This window comes from Pagrus major, chromosome 5 (genome assembly GCF_040436345.1).
Source record: "Pagrus major chromosome 5, Pma_NU_1.0".
Lineage (NCBI taxonomy): Eukaryota > Metazoa > Chordata > Actinopteri > Spariformes > Sparidae > Pagrus > Pagrus major.
Genome location: NC_133219.1, coordinates 16,235,898 through 16,256,812, shown reverse-complemented (window position 1 = coordinate 16,256,812; position 20,915 = coordinate 16,235,898). Strand labels below are relative to the sequence as shown.

Genomic DNA, 20,915 nt, shown 5'->3' with positions numbered 1-20,915 from the left:
AAGCTTCATGTTTTGTTGATCAGGTGTTGTTATCTGTGTGTAAAACTCCTCTCCAGTTTGATATCACTTTATTTAGAATATTTTGGGATCCAGAGAAGCTAAAATGATTCACAATTAATTGTAAAGAATAAGCAAAGTAGAAACAGAGAGAAACATGTGGTTTAGTTAATGTTTTTAATAAAATAATGTAAAAAATAATGTTACCAGATATACAGTATGTCTTGCTACCTTAAACCCATTGAAAAAAAACACTACTTCATAATCACACAGCACTTGAATACCAACAAACTTACTGAAATCATGATTTTATCATTCTAAATAAATAAATTAGACAAAATGAGTTAATATTTACTGTAGTTACTCTCATTCACATGTAACACACAGGAGCCATGGTACATACAGCCTGTTATCGTTGAATCTAAAAGAAAGGGCCGTGTAAATGTTGACTGGGTTGATTAATTTGTTAACGAGAACTGACAGAAATTAAGACGAATGGAAACACAAAATTAGACTTAAACACTTTTTCTTTTCACAGCAGGAGAGTTTCAGATCTGTGACTCTAAACTTGAAGCATGATAATGTTTGTGTTCTTGTGCAGCTGTAGGCAGAGTAATACTGTAATGAATGAAGATGGGTACCAACACACGCCATGCACTGTATGTGTGTGGACACTGCACACTTGTATGTGTGTGTGTGTGTGTTAGGAGTAGAAGGTGAGGACGCTCTGGTGGTTTCCTCGGACGAGCAGCAGAGGCGGGACGTCTTTGGTCAGAGTTTCCAGCCAGCACATGTAGAGGGCGCTCGACACCGTGCCCTTCCTGGCCAAAGGCATACTCCTGCAGACAGACAGAAGACATCTACTTTGTGAGAATAATGAGGAGCGACTGAGAATCACTACTACAGTTTATTCATCATTATTTATCCTGTATTTTAGAAAGCTGGATATACTACCAGGAGTACTCAGATTCAGATCCGATATGGGTATATTTGAGATATTTTACATTTCATAGGGAAATATATAATTATGATAAATACGTGCTTTTCTCTATACTACATTTATCTGACAGCTTTAGTTACTAGTTACTGTTCAGATTAAGATTTTTACATCAAAACATATTAAATTCTTATTAATTTAATGCTTTGTTCAAATTTAAACTACAAAATATTTTATACAAGTACAGCTGAAAAGCCGATTCGTTAATTGACTGAAAAATAAGCAACTATGGTAACACTTTACAATACCCATCATAAATAAATAATTCATTTAAAGCAACATAATTTAACTTTCTGACCCTAAAATAACAGCTTCAAAATCATTTTGATGGCACAGTGTCTTGTAATAGAGTGAATGGTGTACATACATACAAGTTTACTTCGAGATACAAGTTTTAAACACACAACACTGTTATGATGTGATTAGTTTTGTCTGTAGTTAGCACCTACATTACGTCTGACAAATTGTTACAGACCTGGGATTTATATTTATGACAGTGGTGTTGCTCTCAGAAACTGTGGGGGGAGCCAAATTGCGCAAAATGCCAATTTCGACATAATGTTGCCTTCAGGTTATTGAAACTTTAGTTAAAAGTTATTTCATTGTTAACAAACGATTTATAAACCATTTGTTATTGTAAAGTTGCAACTGATGTGTGTTCATCTATAAACATTATTTGGATGTTTGCTGTTATTGCTTGATAATTAGTTACATTTACTCAATATTAATGATGGTTATTATAAAGTGTTACTGCAACTGTGTTGATAATTATCTAAGTCATTTTTCATGCAAAAACATGTCATGCTTCCAGCTTCATTTAATTAATGAATGCACGAGTAATAATTAATAATACTACACTATACCTGTACCCACCGCCATCAGACTCTACCACAGTGGAAGCTACAGTCTGTCATCTCACTGATCACCCCACCCCCAAACAAACACAGACAATCCCCACAGCACCTGTCAGCTCAGGACTCTGACACTCTCACTCATATCATTCTGCACTATTCTGCTATAATTAAGATTAGCGTTTCATATCATACCACACATACTGTACCATGACAATATCTGATATTTGATAGTCTGTCACAGCTGCAGTATTAGACTGTACCCTGCTGTGTACATAACCTTCTGCTACCAATCACACCATGTCACTGTATTTAATCACTTGTCACATTAACTTGCCATTTACTGCACATAATGTCCTAATTGTCCAGTATAGACACTTTACAGTTCATATAAAAATTGTAGTTACCTCCTTTTTTATCTTATTATATGTCTTTATCTATCCTATGATTCTACTTTTAATACTTTAGGCACATTTTCCTGATTAAATTAAATTAAATTAAATATCATATATTATATCACACACTTTTAGTCAATTGCCATTTTCATTGCTGGACTTTTACTTTGTTTTATTACACTGTGGTTTTGGTACTTTTACTTCAGTAAAGAAACTGAATTCTGGTGTCATGTGAATATGTGGTCATGTTTCTGGATGAACAGGTTCATCCTCCTGCTGACAATGCCTGTTTTCAACAATTTCCTTTGATTAATGAATTAATAAAGTTCTATCGTATCTTATTTGAGTTACATTGTAATTAGTGAATAAAACAAAACATTTATTATTCAATGTAATATTCTCCACTGTACAGATTGTAAAGCCGACTCAGGCAATGTGATTGTGATTTTGGGCTATATAAATAAAATTGATTTGCTAATGACATGAAGGTGAACTTTGACATTGATGATGGAGAGGACAAACATAAATGATAAGTTCTTACATGACGATGAGTTTTGCTGCGTTGGAGTGTTCCTTCAGCAGCTCGTTCAGTCGGATCTGACGGTTGGTCTGAAAGTCACATATACAGTTTATTCACATTAACTTCTTCTTGTTAAACAGCTTTAAAGCAGCAGTGTCATTGGTCAGAGTTGATTTGTGTGCAGCGTGTGGGTGGACCTTGGCCTTGTACAGCTCCAGTTCGTTGTCAGTGATCCTCCAGGGTTCCTGAGCCTTCAGCCTCTCTGCAGCTTCCTGCTCCATGTCATCTTCCTTCAGCCTGTACGGCTCGATCAGCTCCTTAAAAGTCAGCTTACTGCAAAACCACAGAGACATCACTGTATTACACCTGTGTTATCAGTTTTATGCTCTCAGCTGTAACAGATCCATCCAAAATCAGCCATCACAGAAAGCTTTTTGCTAAATTTTAAAAGCCATCTAAACCATCCTTTTCTTTTCACTTGCTATGTGTGGTTTTTCCTAAATGTTCAATGTTGATGTGGTCATTGGTTATTGGTTACACCTTCACAATATCATGTCGAAACACTGATTAAAAATAAATCACAATACAGTTCAGTAAACTTTAGAAATTGAGGCAGACTCCATCAGAAGTCGTACTTGTGTTTCTTGGGTTTGGTGTTGATGTCTCCAAGGACGTTGATGTCAGAGAAGTCGATCCTGAACCTGCTGAGCAGCGTGGCCATCCTGACGGGACACACAGACCAGAATAAACATGCGGTATGCAGCACCATGCAAGTTAGTTCAGATGAAGAACAGAAACAGTGTTTTTTCACCGAGGCTTTTTGTGGAAGAAATCAGATCAAAGCTCATATGGACTCACGCTCGGCGGTCGTGGTCGATGCGGTTGATCTTCCCGCCGATGAAGACGCGGATCCTGCAGTCGCCCCACTTGCTCCTGTTGGTCAGCAGGAAGGGAATCAGCAGAGTCAGACCTGCAGACACAAACACACACTTTACTGAGAGAAGTTAATGTTTAGTTTGAATCCTTCTTCTGTTTTTGTTGTTGATGTTGCTGAGCCTGCTGTACACACACCCTGCATATCTCTAATAAAACATGTGTTGGAAAGTAACTAAGTACATTTAGTCAAGTACTGTACTCATTTTGCATTTTGAGGTACGTGTAGTCAAATTTCTTTCTCCATCTCCACCACTGTTTCAGAGTGGATATTGTACTTTTCACTGCTCTTCTCTGACAGCTTTAGTTATTGATTACTTTCTAGATTGTGATTAATACTATACACATTATTAACTAGAATGGCACTCAGTAGAGTGCATACCTCCGCCAAGGCCAAACATACCAGATAGCAAAATTGTTATGGACCAGATCTGGCCCACACCAGACATGTTATACAGCCCACACACCGCGTGGAATGATGGCAGCCAATAGTGAACTTGATAAACCAGAACTGGCCCATGCCTGGCTCAGATCCAGCCCACCAGAATAAACATGACCTCTGGTTTATTGGGTTCAATCTTGGCTGACATTTGGCCTGTTTGTGGCTCAGATCTGGCAAACAGGAGTGCCATCATTCCACGTGGTATGTGGCCTGGATGAGGGTGTCTGGTAACATTTTGCTATCTTGCGTCCCTTTAATTCAAGCAAGCCTGATCCGATATCAAATAAAACATTTAAATCCACTAGATTCTGACTTTTTGCATAATTTCATTTTCATAAATCATTAATAAAATGCAATTAGTTTGAGTTTGTTTCTGGGTCGTATGAAAAAACAGTCTAAGCTTGTTTGTCGATCAAATCGATAATGGTGCCTTTAAGTATTAGACATGAAAAAAGAGCGAAACAATTCAGTTAAGAGACAGTCAAGTATATGCAGGCAATGTAAAAGAATACGAGAGGAAAAACTTCTAAATTTCTTAAAGCCTGTCAGCCTGATGAAGCATTCATTTTTAAGCTGGTCTATAGAGTCCAGCTCTGGTGTGCAGAAAGTCTTCATCTTCACTGTGTTAAACTGACCTCCATCATCAAACAGCCACCAGACATCGATGGTTCCTTTGCCCTGTTTCTTCTTAAACTGCTGGCTGGTCTCCAACAGACGCTGGTCAGTCAGACTCAGAGGAGACTTGGTCTCTGTAGCAGATGATTTCACATGACATGATATGACACAAGGTGAGGTTAAAGACACACGTTGACATTCAGAAATACTCTTGTTCCCTGGTTTCCCCGAGTCAGATAAGAAGGTGGACATCTGTCTTTCCAGGACAGAAACAGCTCAAAATCCAACAACTCCACATCTGCCTGATACAGTCAACTTAGCTGTGTCCATGCTGGCCTGTGTGTCAATGACTGAACTTTACCTCTCATGATGAGTGGGCTGCTCTGGTTGCTGGTGGTCTTGGAAGGACAAGAATCAGAGTCTGGGTCTTTCGGCAGAATAACAGAAACCACCACCTCCTTACTGCCAATGGGAGGCTTCTCGTGAGAAGACAGCAGCTCATCTATGGGGACAAACAGGGAGATGGATACAGTCCACGCAAGCAGATAGATAGAAAGCAGATAAACAAAAAAAAAGACAGGGGTACCTTGTCCCTGGATGTGAGAGATGTCCAGTCCATCCTGCAGTCGAAGGATCACCACTCCAAACTGCAGGTCAAAGGCATCGCTGGAAAAACAGATCAGACCATTGAACTCAGACTTCGCTGTCCTAAACTTCTGCAGCTATGAACCCCAAACATGGCACAAATTTGAAACCTCTACTGGGTTTGGGGCCAAAAACAGTTTCTTAAAGGTTATCAGCTCTTTTTAAAAGACGCATCAGTCCTTACTGTATAGTGTTGATGTAAATCTCCACGTCCCGCATGTCTCCATCACTCCAGTTGTTCTTGTAACCCATGACCAACGTGTTTGGCTTCAGACGACCCAAACCAACAGCCTGAACATCAGAGAACAGAGATGTAACAAACCTCTGACAATGTATCTGTGTCACAGTAACTGCATTGTAATGGTAAGTTATTTGAGGGAGGGGGTTTATATCTCCCTAGTCAGACAAACAGACGTTAACATGACATTCAAAGTGATGACAGGAAACATGGTACAGAATTATCAAAGAACAGGAGCAAAATAAAATAATCCTGACAGAGAAAATGAAATCTTCAGGAAAATTAGACTGTAACAGAAAAAAGTTTGTGTATGAGAAAGTGTGAAGATTCAAAAATATCAATACATTAAAAGTGTATTTAGTTAAAAAGGGAAAGTTTGGGAGGATTTCAGGCAGGTGTGTACCTGCAGGAGGAACTGTGTCCCGTGCCTCAGGTTGTCAGAGAAAACAGTAGTGTAAAAGGCCTTGATGCGTTTTTTATTGAGCCAGCGCTGACAGCGGGCGTGATCCTGCGACAACTCCTTAAAGTTCGGCCGGCGGGTCACCTGAACAGAGGAGAGGCAAAGGACAGGCTCCAGTGGATTTTGATTTCAGAAAAAGTCTCAGCAATCTAAAGAAAACAGTGATCTGATGATCAGGGTGAGACATTTTCTAAAGCAGTTAAAATGTACGTACTGTCCTGATGTGGCCGCAGACCAAGAGGCCGACGTTCTTGGTGAAAGAATGAACCAGTTGAAGCAGAGCGGGGCGAGAGTTTGGATATCCAGTCAGCACCAAACACTGGGGCCTGTAAAGATGGAATCCCAGCAATTAGTCACATCCACTCCTGTAAAATGAGGTAAAACTAGCCTAAAATGCCTATCCTGGGGACGTATCTAAAGTCAGTTGAAAGCTGCTCTTAAACTATTTCGAGTACAGTCATAGTTTTGGTCTCTCTTTCAAACTATGACGACTTTTTCCCCAACAGTTTGAATCACTGATAGTGCTACTTTTAATGAGTCATAGAAGTTTGAACGCACTGAAGTAAAAGGTTTTTATTTCTGCCTGAATATATTTTTGCTAACAGATACCTGGATCAATGTAACAAGACGATATTTGTCAAGATGTTGCTGACGTCTGACAGAGGCATTGATTGTACCTGCTGTTGTGATTGTATCTTGAAGAGGTTCTCAATTGAAACACAAGAATCAGTTATGTACGTTGCATTTGCATAATAAACAGTCGTCTGATTTAAAAGGGGCTTTGAACATCAAACTGAATTACTTTCAGCTTTGTTTCTGATGAAAACCACAAGGTCAAAAGCCCAGATCTAACCCTTGAGCTGACCTGAAGTTTTTAACGTGGTCCTCGACTCCAGTGAGGCTCAGACAGTGAGTCAGAGCCTGGTTGTAGATCAGAGCCTGAGTGGACGAACCCCAGTTCACATCTACAGGAAACAGAGTAGTGAAATGAGGTCATGAGGTTAAGAGTCCATGAAGTGGAACAAACACAATAGCAGGACAGAGGAGAGCAGGTTTGAGCAGAGGTTCCCAACATAATTACTCTATAAATAAATAAAAATACATAAATCATGTTTAAGTTTTCAGACTTTTCTCTAATCTCTGTTATTTTATTGTGAAACTCTTATGTAGAATCGGTGTCACAGATGCTGACCTGATTAAGTGGATCAGGTATCTGCCATACCAGGACCAATCCACATCACTTTCTTTATCAATATCATGATGAAAAAAGCATCATTGACCAATTTTTACCTTAGTTCCACACAGTGTGGTGTACAGGTTTTAAATCTGGTCAAAAGAAATCACTAGTATTGGATCAGTACTCAAGTTAAGGTATTGGAATTGGTTGGAGACGAATCACCAACATTCTTGTGATAATTGTTGTATTGACTTCAACACTGAAGCCAGCAACAAAGTGGGAAACTGCCTGAACTCAATTAGAAAATGAGTGGTTGTGATCAGTTTTAATGTTAGCAGAAAGAAAAGATCAAATGTGAGATCGTTGTGTTCTTACCAGGTTTCTTGTAGCTGACGTAGATGTAGAGAGCGAGGACGATGAGCAGAGTGACCAGAGCTGCCCACCAGTTGATGACAAACATCACCACACAGCACAGGATCGCCCCGGCGAGAGACACCCACATGTTGTAGTACTTGAAGCTGGGGCGCCACCCTGAAGTGAGAGACAAGGATGAGACGAACAGAGCCATGCTAGCAGGACAACAACTGGAGTTTTACACAATGATTGCTAACGCTATCTTTAGCAGAACTAACATTTAAGTTAATACTTTTACATTGTTTTATTTAGACTATTTTACATATATACTGTAGCCTGAAATCACATTTGTTTCATCAATCTGCCTGTCATTTGACAGCCTTTGGACTTATCCTTATAATAATAGATTAATTCAAATAGCTGATAAGCTAACAACTACCTGCTGCTAACTGTAGCTACCGTTAGCTAGTTAGCCTAGTTAGCCGTGCAGCTAGATGTCCAGGCTGGGTGCTCAGAGTACCAGGGGAGTGTTGGTGTTTACACTACTAGCACAGGAGCTTTGGACCAGGATGGGTTTGGGATAGCTGGTTAGCATGCTAACTTTAGTGTATCACCGCACACAATACATAGATGTCATAATGTCAAAACTGTTTTTCATATTCTGTTGATAATTTGAGTTTATTTATTTTATTTTTTTCAACTAATATTCTTAAATATTGTACTTTTAATCAGCAACAATGACAGCTCTTTACTTGAAATAAGAAATACCTTGCTAAAACTGGAATTGTATTTACTGCCAGGTACATGCAAGTAAGTATGAGAATATAGGCCAAATCAACAGAAACAGATCTGTAACCAAAGTGAGTTTCCTTGATTCTTGAGACAAATGTCTGACACAGTGAATCCTGAACCTTGCCATTGTCCAGTACGACAAAGGAAATGTACATATAATATTACAAATTTTGTCATTTCACCTTTATATATTAAAACACTTAGAGACCTTTTCAAGTTTTTAAAGGCCTTTAACATCATTGGAACCCAGCTCAGGGCAAGTCGTAAATACATGTCATCATACAGTATACAGAATCAGTAAAACTGTGACTGTAGTCAGAGTTCAGTTCACAGAGTTTACCTGGAGAGTTGGCCAGTGAGGCGTGGAAGACGGAAAAGTTGATGAGAGCGTATGAGGCCAGGAAGAAGTTGGAGATGATGGGAGCGATGATGTTCAACTCCGCTAACAGACAACAACAGAGAGGTTCAATATTCGAGAAAAATGGAAAAAGTTTATGCTTGGATGGAGAACAACATGAAGCAGCTTACCAATGAGGATGAAGGCGAGGCCAATGCAGAAGGTCAGGACGTAACCACGCAGAGGCTCATTGTTCTTCCCATAACCCTTTGCAAACACACCCAGCCCTGGATAGATGTTGTCCTTACATAGAGCCTGGAATCACATCAGCTTTTATTCATTCAGTCATTTGTGCAGTTGTTCAGAGAGACTTGATGTTAAAACGCTGACTCTTGGTGTTGGATTGGGCCTGAAGGTTGATTCTTCATGACCCAAATGTTGATTAAATTTCGAATTTAGAGTCTCATTATTGGTTTTAGAAACTGTTGTTTGGCAAAAAAAGATTAATTCAAGGTCAACTTGTTATTGTTGTAAATTTCATTCATTGTTGAAGGCCATGAGATAAAATAAGCAGCTCACTTTTCAGTCTGAATTTTTATTGTTGATGATATAACTAAAAGGGGCACTATGTAGATTTGGAGACGAAATTCAAACTCTGAATTTGAATACTTACAATATTAATGAGGCAATAACAAATAAAAACTGAGAAATATTGATTTTTTCCATAACTGAATAAACAAGCTGTTCTCAGAGGAAAATAAGGTCCCAGAACACTGTTTGAAGCTAGAAAGGTGGCAGGGTCTGCCACATATAAAAATATAAAGTTGTTTTTTTAAATTCAGTCATTAAACAAAGTGTTTGTTTATATAGTTTGTTAAGGCATATAATATCAGTCATTGAAGATCTTCAAAATAAGACAAAACAAAATGTGTGGATTTCTGACCTGGAAGACTTTGGGTGCGCTGACCAGCGAGGCCAGAGCCGACGACAGAGTGGCTGAAAAAATCCCTGCAGAGATCAGAGGACCGAAGCCCGACACCAGACTCATCACCTAGACAACACACACACACACACACACACACACACACACACACACACACACACACACACACACACACACACACACACACACACACACACACACATACATGCACACAAACACCTTTAGGTTCACGCTGACCAGTTAGAATACATTCGGGTAAGACTCAAGTAGCTTGTTCATTGGGCTGAATTGTGTTGTGCCAACTAAGACATTATGTGATTTTAGTTGTCTGTGTAGGTGTGAAGGTCATTGTGTTGTTGTACTCCTAACCATTTGCAAAAAGCATGGCAGCAGGTCGAGCAGCTCAGCCAAAAATATCTTATCAAGGATGCAGGAACAAAAACATTGTTTGTTTGTTTCCTGGCACAATCAGATATTGTGTGCAGTTAATAGTATTGTTTTCTAATCCTTTACAAGAATTTGGATTTCATGTTGTGTCACAATCTGCCCTACAGGGACGTGTGTCTTGTTGGTTATCAAGATCAGCTTCAGCTTTATCAGAATGGGACCGCAGTTCTGAGATTTTCAGAGTCATTGTGTCTGAAGCAGTTTTGACTCAACCCACTGAGCTAAGATGATCTTTGGAGTGAACAGTTATAACCCAAAGCAAAATTTAAGACACTTTTAAAATAAAAAAAAACATGTTTTGTTCCAAATCAAGCTGAACATGAAAATCATCTCATAAAAAATATCTGTATTGCTGAATGAATTGAAGGATGGAAGACAACTCTGTTCTCAAACATCATCAATACCTACCGACATTATGTGACGTCTGTCAGCATGTAAGAGGGCGAGAAACACACAAAGGCGTTGGATTTATTCACGTCTGCTCTTCCGTTTGACAGATTTTAGTGACACACATTTTACAGAGCAGAACATTAAATAAACAATTATAATAAATGATAAAGAATAAGTGTTTCTGTCTGAAGCAACAGACAAGACTGTGCACCATGTCAGCGATATCAGTGTCAGTAAGCTGTGTGTGTGTGTGTGTGTGTGTGTGTGTGTGTGTGTGTGTGTAGGTGGATATTGTCAATGCTCTCATTCAGCTCTGGCTCCAACCAGCGAGAACCTTGTGACTCAAAACAACAGTCACTATTATCACGGCTGCACTTTGTTTGGGAACAGCTCCGTCACACACATACACACACACACAGGCACGCGCGCACGCACACACACACACACGCCACACGTACTGTACACACACATGCACAGTGCAGGCATCTATGACCACATGCAGAGAGACAGGATCACAGCAGCAGTCTGATGCGATTCACATTCGTGTTAAACGACCACAATGGAATGTGAGGTTGTTTCTGGGCTTAACTCATTCATCACTTTTCCATTTTTGTCTTTAACACAGAAATATACACCCGGTGAGCAGAAGTGCAATATTTTGGCAAAACGACATATCCTTCGAGAGTAAGCAAAACATGTTTGATCCCACAAAGTAACTTTAAAAAGGAACGTAGAAAGCGTGAAAAAATTAAACAAATGGTTCTTAATACTATATAAACAGCATAAATAGTAACTATAAAGAGTTTGTGGACAAAATCAAAAGTCAAAAGTCTAAAATAAGGGCAACAAACGTCATCCATGTAAAATAGCATCAAGTGATGGCCAATGCAGCGCGAGCTACTTTCACACCTCTACAGAAGATGCTGTTAATGTAAACTGACTGAATATGTTAATCCAGGGTGCGAATGTTATGAAATTCCTGTTCTTGTGGACTTTTGTTGACGTTGGGAAATAGGACAGCGTCGTATCCTGACACTGCATTGTAGCCAATGTGTGGGCTTCCACAGAAAACAATAGCTGTGGGTGTTTTGATGCACGTCACAGTCTGTCCGTGTGTGTTGGCCTTTATGTAACCCAAATTCCTGAGCTTGTCTGAGTTCTTGAAGTTAAATACACAATAGATGCCTTTACCTGATTGCTCATCATGTTCATTGCAACTTATAATTTTTCTACTGAAAGAGTCAAGATCCATATTGACGCCCATCATGGTGTCCTGATGGCTTCATAGTGAAGACACAAACCTTGTACTGAAATATAAACCACAATTAATTTACTGTTACCTCTCTCCTGTCCACTATGTAAGGAAAGGCAAAAATACCTCCAAAATACTGCTACCTGTCATATTACATCAATCTATCATAGTATTTATTTAAAAATATCCGATCTTGTCAGTATTGTGCAAGCAAACTTGGCATGTTAGACCTTAGCATTGCAGATTTCTTTGTCAATGCTAACAATTGTGATAACACTTTAATCACCAACCAAGGCCATTGCTTCCACAAAGTCAAGTAGTACAGGAAGTCAGATGATAAGTTTTCTTCTTCAATTTCAGTCACTAAAGAATCCCTGTAAGCCTCATTCATACATGTTTTTCCCTGGGTTCCTCACAAAACATAAAATGTAGATGACACAACCCAAAATCACATTAAAGTACATCACAAGACCAGCTCATACTCATACACAAAGTCAGACGATGCAGGAAAAAATGCATCAAATGACAAAAATATGAAATTAAGTACCCAGCTTTCCTTTAAAGCTGCCAATAATCAGTTAGATCTTCATCTGCCCAAACTTGATGGATTAATATGCCTTAGTACAGGCGCCACGTTTGAGTGTATTCCAAATGTGTTCAATATGATTGTTGTTAGGTAACTGTTGCAGCGAGGTCACTGATAGGAAAATAGTTCAATTCGATTATTGCACTCAAACCTGGAGAAATTACTTACTGGATTAAATTACCCATCATGCCCTTGGTTGTACACTAAGACCATGGTGGGCTGTTTGGGTATGATATTGACGTTTGCTCTGGCATCAGTGTCCATCTAAATTAATCATATCTTTTTGCTCAATAAATGACTCAAAGAGACAGTTTACCCCAAATTCGAAACCCATCTACATTTTGTTGGTGCGAGTTTAGGAAAAATATTCTTCTTAGAAAATTCACCCCTGAGCTGAGTGTGTGTGATCATGAGCTGCAGTGATACCTGGAAGTCGTTCATTAACCCGAACTGACAGCCTCCTTCCTTGCAGATGGAGAAATCGTAACCGAGCGTGCAGGCAGCATCGGTACAGTTCACTGTGTCGCTCACAGTGTCATTGTGGTCACCTGTGGCATCCCTGACGACACAGGAGCCTGCAGGAGGAGAGGAAGCAACAAAACACTACATAACTGAGACAGTCATTGACAAGGTTCCCTCCTCGTCTTCTACCTATTTGAGCCTTCTGCATGCATTTACACCTAGCATTAAGATGCATTTTTTCAATTCCATTGATAATGAAAATAATAATAACAATGATAGAAAAACAGCCAAAACATTAACACTGTCTTCTAATCTATCTTTTAATAAATGGCTGATATTTACCTTCTGCAGGATTTGTTATAGGTTTCAGACAAAATTTAATGATCTACAACTAAAAAATCAGAATATTAGTAGACCATTAATTGCCAGAGCTGGAAAGAGAAAACATTAAGTGAGACAAAGTGTCTAGGATCAGACATTTTTGAGTCATCAGTTTTCCATCATACAGTTTATGCAACAATTACAATTTTTAAGTCTACATGAATCAGAATTTCAGAAGGTGAGCTACAAAAATAGGAAATGTCAACAAAAATGTATGCAGAATTGACAGAATTGCCTGCAAGTTGATAGGTGTTAAACTCAAGTAAAATATTACCTGCAGAGATGGCAACAAACACATAGGTGATTCCTGTGATGAGGATGGCCAGCAGAGTGCCTTTAGGGATCGCTGACTGAGGGTCCTAAACACAGGGACATGATGAGATTCAGGTTTATTGTCTGTTCAACTCAGAGTGGAAATTTACCTTGAGCCTCAAGTGGTATAAACTGAAGCTGAAAGCATTGTTTCACTGACTTCTTCTGGTTATAGTAATAATAATTTGTATTGCACATTTATATAAAAAGATGCAATATAATGTGCCTTGCAACATATATTACAAATACAGAATACGGACAGATTCAAGAAATATGAGTATTAACAACAACAACAAAGAATAACATTGAATATACTTTTCTTTTAAAAGTTGTAAGTGAGGTGCTTAAATCTACAGAAAGACTGTCCCAGAGTCTGGGGTTGTGAGAACCAAAAGCAGCATCACTTTAGACTTCAGTCTAGCGGTGACTAACAGTTCATGTTCGAGTCAGCAGTGATCTGACCTTAACTGTAGACTACAACACTGACCTGATGTAGTCCAGAGTAAGGCTATTAAAGGGATTTGAAAATGATTAAAAACACCATGAAATCAATTGTATATCTAACAGGCAGCTGATGAAGGAATCTTAGTACAGGGCAAATACCAGAACTGTGTTTAGTTTTGCTGAGGATCCTGGCTGCAGTCTTTTGATTGTGAACGAAAGTGTATGAATTTGTCACAGTTAACCTCACAACGAGTGATATAAGCAATATAAAAGCAATATTTATGATTGTCTCCTGGGCTAAGATCATCAGATGAAGCAGAGATATAGAGTTGTGTGTCATCTGTATATCATATCCGTTGATATGCCATGTTTGCAGGTAATAGAACCTAACTGACCAAAACAAGTCTAGTATAGTAACAAGTATAACTATGGCAGAGAGCCCAATCCAAAGTTTGCTGAAATCGTTGTGTTTCTACACATTTGAGATCATCCAACACTAATCACTACTGAATATCACTGCAGCAAAATGATGATAATATAATGTGCAAAATGTGAAACTCACAGTGAGGTCTCCAGAGATGTTAGCTCCAGCCAGGATCCCAGTAGCTGCTGGGAAAAAGATGGCAAACACAGAGAAGAACGTCTCGTCATCTCTGAAGTCTGGACCCAGGTTCTCTACCAAGATGGCAGCTGGAGGACAAGAGAGCAGACAAAAATATAAGCAAGACTACGAAATACTGCAAATGTTGGGTGACAGACACTTGCAAGAAAGCTGACTGACTGTGGTAGCCGAAGAATCCTTTGGGTTCTTTGCTTTCTGTTGACATGAAGCTTCCTATGAAGTAGTTAGCGATGGCTGCCAGCAGGATCACCAGGAGGACAATCTGAGCCTGAGAGACAGGGACAAAGAAAGAAATATGGAAGGGGGTAGAAATAACAATAGCAATGCAAACAATCTGATGTTCACCATCTTAGTTCAGCTGTTGGCATGCAAACATTTGCTAATTAGTGCTTAAAGCCCCATTCCAGGGTATTCTGAGTCATTTTCTAACAATCTAACATTATTTTTGACAATAACTCAATCATCCCCCTCAGTTATCAAGCCTGAGCAGGTGCGCCGAGAAGATGGTTTATTAAGGTGTAGAAACATTGGCAGTGTGTCCCAAAATGTGAGCCATATTGGCTCAAGGGTACATGGTGTTTAAAGAGTGGAGTGGTTCCTTTAAGGAATGGGGCAGTGCATAGCAAGTGTGTGGTGAGAAATAGCAACAGTGGCTGCAGTCAGAGCAGAGGGAAAGCTTGGCAGTGATGTTGTGTAAAATGTACAGTTCAGGATACATGAATTTGCCCATGAATAATCTCTCCAGCTCCTTAATACCCAAGAAGAACTTACGTTAAAGTGACAGTAATCACTCCATGCTAATATTGTTGATCTCTCTAGAACAGCAGTCTGGTTATGATGGTAATGTCCGACTATAAACCAAACCACATTCTCTGCTTGAAGAAGAATGTTAACTGTTTAACAGGAAGAAACGCTGTTGAAGAGGAGTTTCTTCACAATGCACTGCTGAGGCTGATAGGAACATCATTAGTTTTACAGGCATTTGGTCACAAACCAAATAATTGACAAATTCTGGTGCGGGAGGAAGGTCTGAAGTGAATTTCATGACAATCCATCCAATAGTTGTCAAGATATTTCAGTTAAAACTACTAATGGGAACCTTATGGTGGCGTTAGACAAAAGTCAGGTAATCAACAACATAAGTAGGATTCATCCTCTGGGGACCATGAGTGTCTGTACAAGATTTCATCTAAATACATCTAATAGATGTAGAGAGATGTTTTTTACCCAGCATTGTACACGTAGCAGCTGTTAGCGACTGCAATATTACCTGCAGGACCTCAAAAACTTTCTACGAGCATCATTTGTCAGAATATGAGATATCAGCAGAGGATTCTGGATGTTCACTGTTTTCAGAGAAAATGTGGATTCACAGTCATACCTTGGCTTCCCACTCCATCCCAGCTACAGAGATTCCCAGCAGCAGGATGATGGTCAGAGTCCCGACAATACGAATGTCATTTAGCTCATCAGTCATCAGAGCATCAACATCCTGCAACCAACAACCAAAGAAGGAACAAGAGCAATGTCAGAATCAGTGCTCAGTAGACAGACAGATGGATGTTTGAATGGTTATACCAAAGTATTTCTCACATTAAGCATCTCGACGACTGTCTCTGCGAAGCCTACGACGTACATGGCCACAGCCACGGCGTTGGCGAAGGCAAAGATGAGACCAATGGAACCTCCAAACTCCGGCCCCAGGCTCCTGGAGATCAGGTAGTATGCTCCTCCTGGACAATTATTGTTCATCATTTATTACTGGTTTACTTTAGGCATTGAGTTTATTTCTCAGGAACACTTTATGACAGCCATGATGCAAACACAGCAGGGCTGTAATTTGCTTTAATCTGAAATAATCTGGAAAAGAAATGACTATCAAAGAATGCCGTCTCACTGGAAATATAGGCACACCTTTTCTCAGAACTGTTTTATTGAGCCTTGGTGCAATGGGGGCAATCATTGTTACTTCACATATGAGGTTCACAATGGGACAAATGTGAGTGATTCTCTGAAAAATCTGAATATGTTTTACTTGAACAACTAAACTTTACTGAGGTCAGCTGTTAATGTATCTGTTTTTCAAGGAAAGTGTAATAAACTAACAAAACATCAAATAACACATTTCAAAACAAAGGCTTGTGTAGAGTTGCTGTCTCACCTCCTCGTACAAAGCCATTGGTTGCTATAGCAGAGGTGGACAGACCAGTGATGGTGGTAACCACAGTGGCCATCAGAATGATCGCAATGGTCAGTCCTACAACAAGTAAAAGAAACAAACAAACAAAAACAAACAGTGAAGTTACAGATACAAAGATAAAGATTTTAATGAGAATTGTTAGCTAATTTTAGCAAGTGAGCACATTGTCTTAAAGCTAGTCATTACTCTATATTTTTCTTAATGTGAACATACTCCATGTAAAGTTCAAAAGCAAGAATTCAATCACTCAGTACTTTCAGACTTCCTGTTGTAGTTTGTAACAAACTTTACTCAAATGGGAGGAAATAGTAGATTTGTTGTGGACTATTTGCAGCAGTGGATTAATCCACATTTGGTGCTTTATTGAGTACTGAAGAATCCCAAGTAGTTTTTGGACAACAGTGGAGCTCGATGGCACAGAGGAATAAGATATTTCAGGCTTTGATACAAACACAATACTTGACAAAGAAAAGAATATAGACCCTCATGGATAGAGCCTATAGTTAAAATACTGTGACATCTAAATTATTTATTTATTGAGAAAAGCTTTACCCTGATTGGTTGGACTCTAAGCAGAGAGCCCCTTCAAGGAGACTGAGCTCACATTTCTCTGATGTCAAACTTGATTTATTTGTACCGACCTATTCCAGCCTGTCCGACAATCCAGGACATTCTGATGAAGAGCATCACACCCCAGATATTCAGCATGCAGCGGACCTGCCACACACACACACACACACACACACACACACACACACACACACGGTTAATCTTGTGAGGACCGGCATGTATCCCCTGATGGCAGGTGAGTCCCATAAAAAATAGAATGTGATCCTCTCCCTGATTAATAACCTTCATCTGATCCAATCATCACATCACATTAAACATCACACGGAGGAGTGCTGCTTTAACATCTCTCTCCCTGTAACACTAACCAAGACTCCTTTGATCCAACCGAACTTCACAGTTCCTCCTTTCCCCTCCTTTGCCGCCAAGGCCGCTGCCTCCTCAGCTGCTGATGGCTCCTCTCCATTGGCCAGACCGTCCTCAAACGGCTCCTGACAATCATCAGACAAAGATATAAACAGGTGAAAAACAGAGGGAATGTACCAGAGCTGAAACAAAAAGTTGAATCACTTTGTTGATCAATGGAAAATCAGTATCACGTAGTTTGAACGAAAGTCACAAAGATTTGTTGGTTTTGAAAGATACATTTATCATTATGAGTTCATTATAAACACTGACTGTGGAATTTTAGATAGAATATATACATTTTTAATGAATACGTTTTCTATTTTTTTTTATGATTGCTTGTGATGAGTATTTGCCATTTTTTACTTTTTGTTTAAATCTGTTCACATGCATTTTAGGTGAACAGTGGAGACTGAATGCTATTTTTATTTACAATCCCCAAATGTTTCAACATGATCATGCTGATCATTGTTCCCGTCAAATTAAGGAAATTTAACACTCAAGCCTACTTCTTATCTTAGGTGTATATACTCAGCTAGCCACCAACACTGTTAGACATTGATATTTGGTTGAATGTAGACTGTGACATCGGGTGACCAACCATTGTCAGGACAGCATCTGATGCCAAAGTCATTTGACGTAGAATACTGATGACCTCTGACGTTAATATTTGGTTGATTTTAAAGAAGGCGTTATGTTCATTTGGGAGAGAGGAGCTCCCATTGGTGCAGACTTTGGTCTTTTTACCTCAAGATCTTTTACATTCACAACATCATACATAAAACACTGAAGGAAAGGGAAAAAATGAAAAAGCATTATAGTTCTCCTTTAAGTCGTGGTGTTAAGCGACCGAATTTCAACATTGGAGAAGCTGAAACTGAAGGTCTATTGAAAGAATGAGATGGACAAAAAAGAGATGATCGAGACATTTCCCTTCAACTCAGACCACTCTTGTCAATGTGAACCTGAACTCCCGACACCAACCCTGATTATTAATGGCTTTAGAAAAAGACTCAAACCTCAACTTAACTGTCTCAGAAGTGGTTGAAGTGTCCCTATACCCATAGAAATATGTTGGACTGTATGAAATGTGTCAGTATAATAACACATTAGTGCTCATCATGTCAACCACACATTCATGTTTAATTCATACTGAACTGGAGTCCAGGTTGAGGTCTAAATGAGTTGTATGCAACATTCCTGTCATCAACCAATTAGTTTTAATGGTTGTGCTGAAAATGTCAGTCTGCACATTGTGTTATTTCACCTTCGAAGTCATTGTAACGAGAGCTCAAATGTCATCCAGCGTCCTTCTGTCAGAATAGTTGAACTGCTCACTATCAGTGTACAATGTACGTCTATGTTACAGCTACCTAGTTGTATGAGAGGAGTGGGAGCGTGGCAGGGGATGCCTTCAGGGTCATGAGAGGCAGCATTGTGTATGTGTGTGTGTGTGTGTGTGTGTGTGTGTGTCAGGGTCATGCCTCCAGTGATGTCACTGAACCCACTCAGGGTCTGTTCAGGGTTTTCTGTCTGCTTACTGAGATAAACTGACGAGAAGGATATCAAACTACATACTAATTTCAAACCTCACCTACAGTGACGTCAGGAAAACAGGAAGTAGTGCTGTTGGTTGATTCTTTAAAAAGGACTTACAGTTTACAAAATACTACATCCCTCTCACAAGAATATTTCTGACTGTGTGTGCATGCCGCTCAGTGACATTTTCATACTTAAAGGTGCACTATGTAGTTTTGGGGAATAAATATTAATCAGAAGAGAACGATCTTCATTGACTGATTTTTAAATAAATTAAATAAACTGACTGAATAAACTGAATAAACAAACTGATCTTAAAGGACAACACAATTTCATACTGTTTTACTTTGTTTATATGTGGCGGACCCTGCCACCTTTCTGGCTTCAAACAGTGTTCTGGGGACCTTATTGTCCTCTGAGTACAGCTTGTTCATTCAGTTATGGAAAAAATAAATATTTCTCAGTTTTTATTTGTTATTGCCTCATTAATATTGTAAGTATTACACTTCTTCTCCAAAACTAGATACTGCACCTTTAATTTAAAAAAACCCATCACAAATGTTTATCTCTTTATAGGAACTTATCTTACATATCATCTCCATATTTAAATGTATTTACATACATTTTGCTGATTGAACTCACTAATACTCTAATAATAAAACTCAAGTTAACTTTTTAAATCAGGACTTTTACTTTTGTAAAAAAAACAAAAAAACAAACCAAAAAAAAAAGAGTCTGAGCACTTGTTCCCACTCTTTCTTACTTGTGAGACTCTAATATCCATAATATTCCAATAGTGTTGCTTTTTCTGTGATGTCTGAAGTTATTTAAAGTGAAGAACGTAATGAAAACAGTGTTTTTTTGTTGTTTACTTTATCGAGTTCATCGTGCAGCTCCGACAGCGACGGCCTGCTCAGCTTCTCCCCGAAAGGCGCAGCAGTCTGCCGGTAGAAGTCGATGTTGGGCACAGCGTCTATGGTGTTGTGTCCGAAGGTCCTCATGTAGTAGGTGTTGGAGTGGGAGTCAGAGATGTGCGTGTGTCCCGTGCCTGTTGAATGGAGGCTGACCGAGTCGCTCCTCGCCGTGTCCGGCTCGTGGGACACATCAGGAGGGAGCCCGATGTCCATTGCGCTGCCCAGCGCGCCCGGATCCGTGAACCCCACCACCCTGAACCGGCCTTTGGAGTCGTCAGGTGGCTTGGATCCATCGGTGGAGGCCGGGACAGGTGCAGAAGCCGGAGCCGGGACTGGTGCGGGGGCTGCGGGTGATCCTTCTGTCACTACATCCACCTGGAAGCGGCTCTGAGCGGAGCCGCCGCTCTTCAAGGCCGGTTTCTGTCCAGACATATCCGCCCGGATAGACGATAAAACCCGTCCAAAGAGTCCCTAATGCGCAGTGAGACACGCTGCTACCGTGAAATAAAGACCTGCTCCAAAACCACGAGGAGATCCAGGCAGCAGCGCCGCAGCATTTAGTACCAAGCAGTCAGAGCGGGAGACACAACCGCAGAGACACAGAGAAAGAAGTCAAAAAACTGGAGTCCAGATTTAACGTTTAGATGCAAAAGTTACACACAAACAGTCATTAACTCCTCTGCTGTCCTCCTGCAAAC

The 20,915-nt window shown here is 39.7% G+C and overlaps 1 protein-coding gene across 2 annotated transcripts; it reads right to left on the bottom strand.

Annotated features, from left to right (window-relative positions):
- Nucleotides 1–664: 664 nt before the first annotated feature.
- On the bottom strand, nucleotides 665–20,649 carry LOC140995865 (solute carrier family 12 member 2-like). 2 transcript variants are annotated; one of them, XM_073465998.1, is made up of 26 exons: nucleotides 20,176–20,649; nucleotides 17,728–17,850; nucleotides 17,434–17,509; nucleotides 16,754–16,849; nucleotides 16,186–16,325; nucleotides 15,974–16,084; nucleotides 14,752–14,860; nucleotides 14,533–14,660; nucleotides 13,489–13,573; nucleotides 12,798–12,946; nucleotides 9,697–9,804; nucleotides 8,945–9,068; nucleotides 8,757–8,858; nucleotides 7,646–7,801; nucleotides 6,959–7,058; nucleotides 6,308–6,419; nucleotides 6,037–6,177; nucleotides 5,580–5,686; nucleotides 5,337–5,416; nucleotides 5,112–5,252; nucleotides 4,771–4,884; nucleotides 3,619–3,730; nucleotides 3,396–3,482; nucleotides 2,958–3,093; nucleotides 2,782–2,849; nucleotides 665–836 (listed from the first exon to the last, which is right to left on the bottom strand). In XM_073465998.1, the coding sequence occupies exons 1-26, from the start codon at nucleotides 20,647–20,649 to the stop codon at nucleotides 701–703; spliced, it is 3,315 nt and encodes a 1,104-aa protein (XP_073322099.1). In that variant the 3' UTR covers nucleotides 665–700. The 2 variants fall into 2 exon arrangements, with proteins under 2 accessions (XP_073322099.1, XP_073322100.1); XM_073465999.1 differs by having other exon boundaries at nucleotides 4,771–4,981; nucleotides 5,122–5,252; nucleotides 20,176–20,319.
- Between the last annotated feature and the right edge of the window lie 266 nt (nucleotides 20,650–20,915).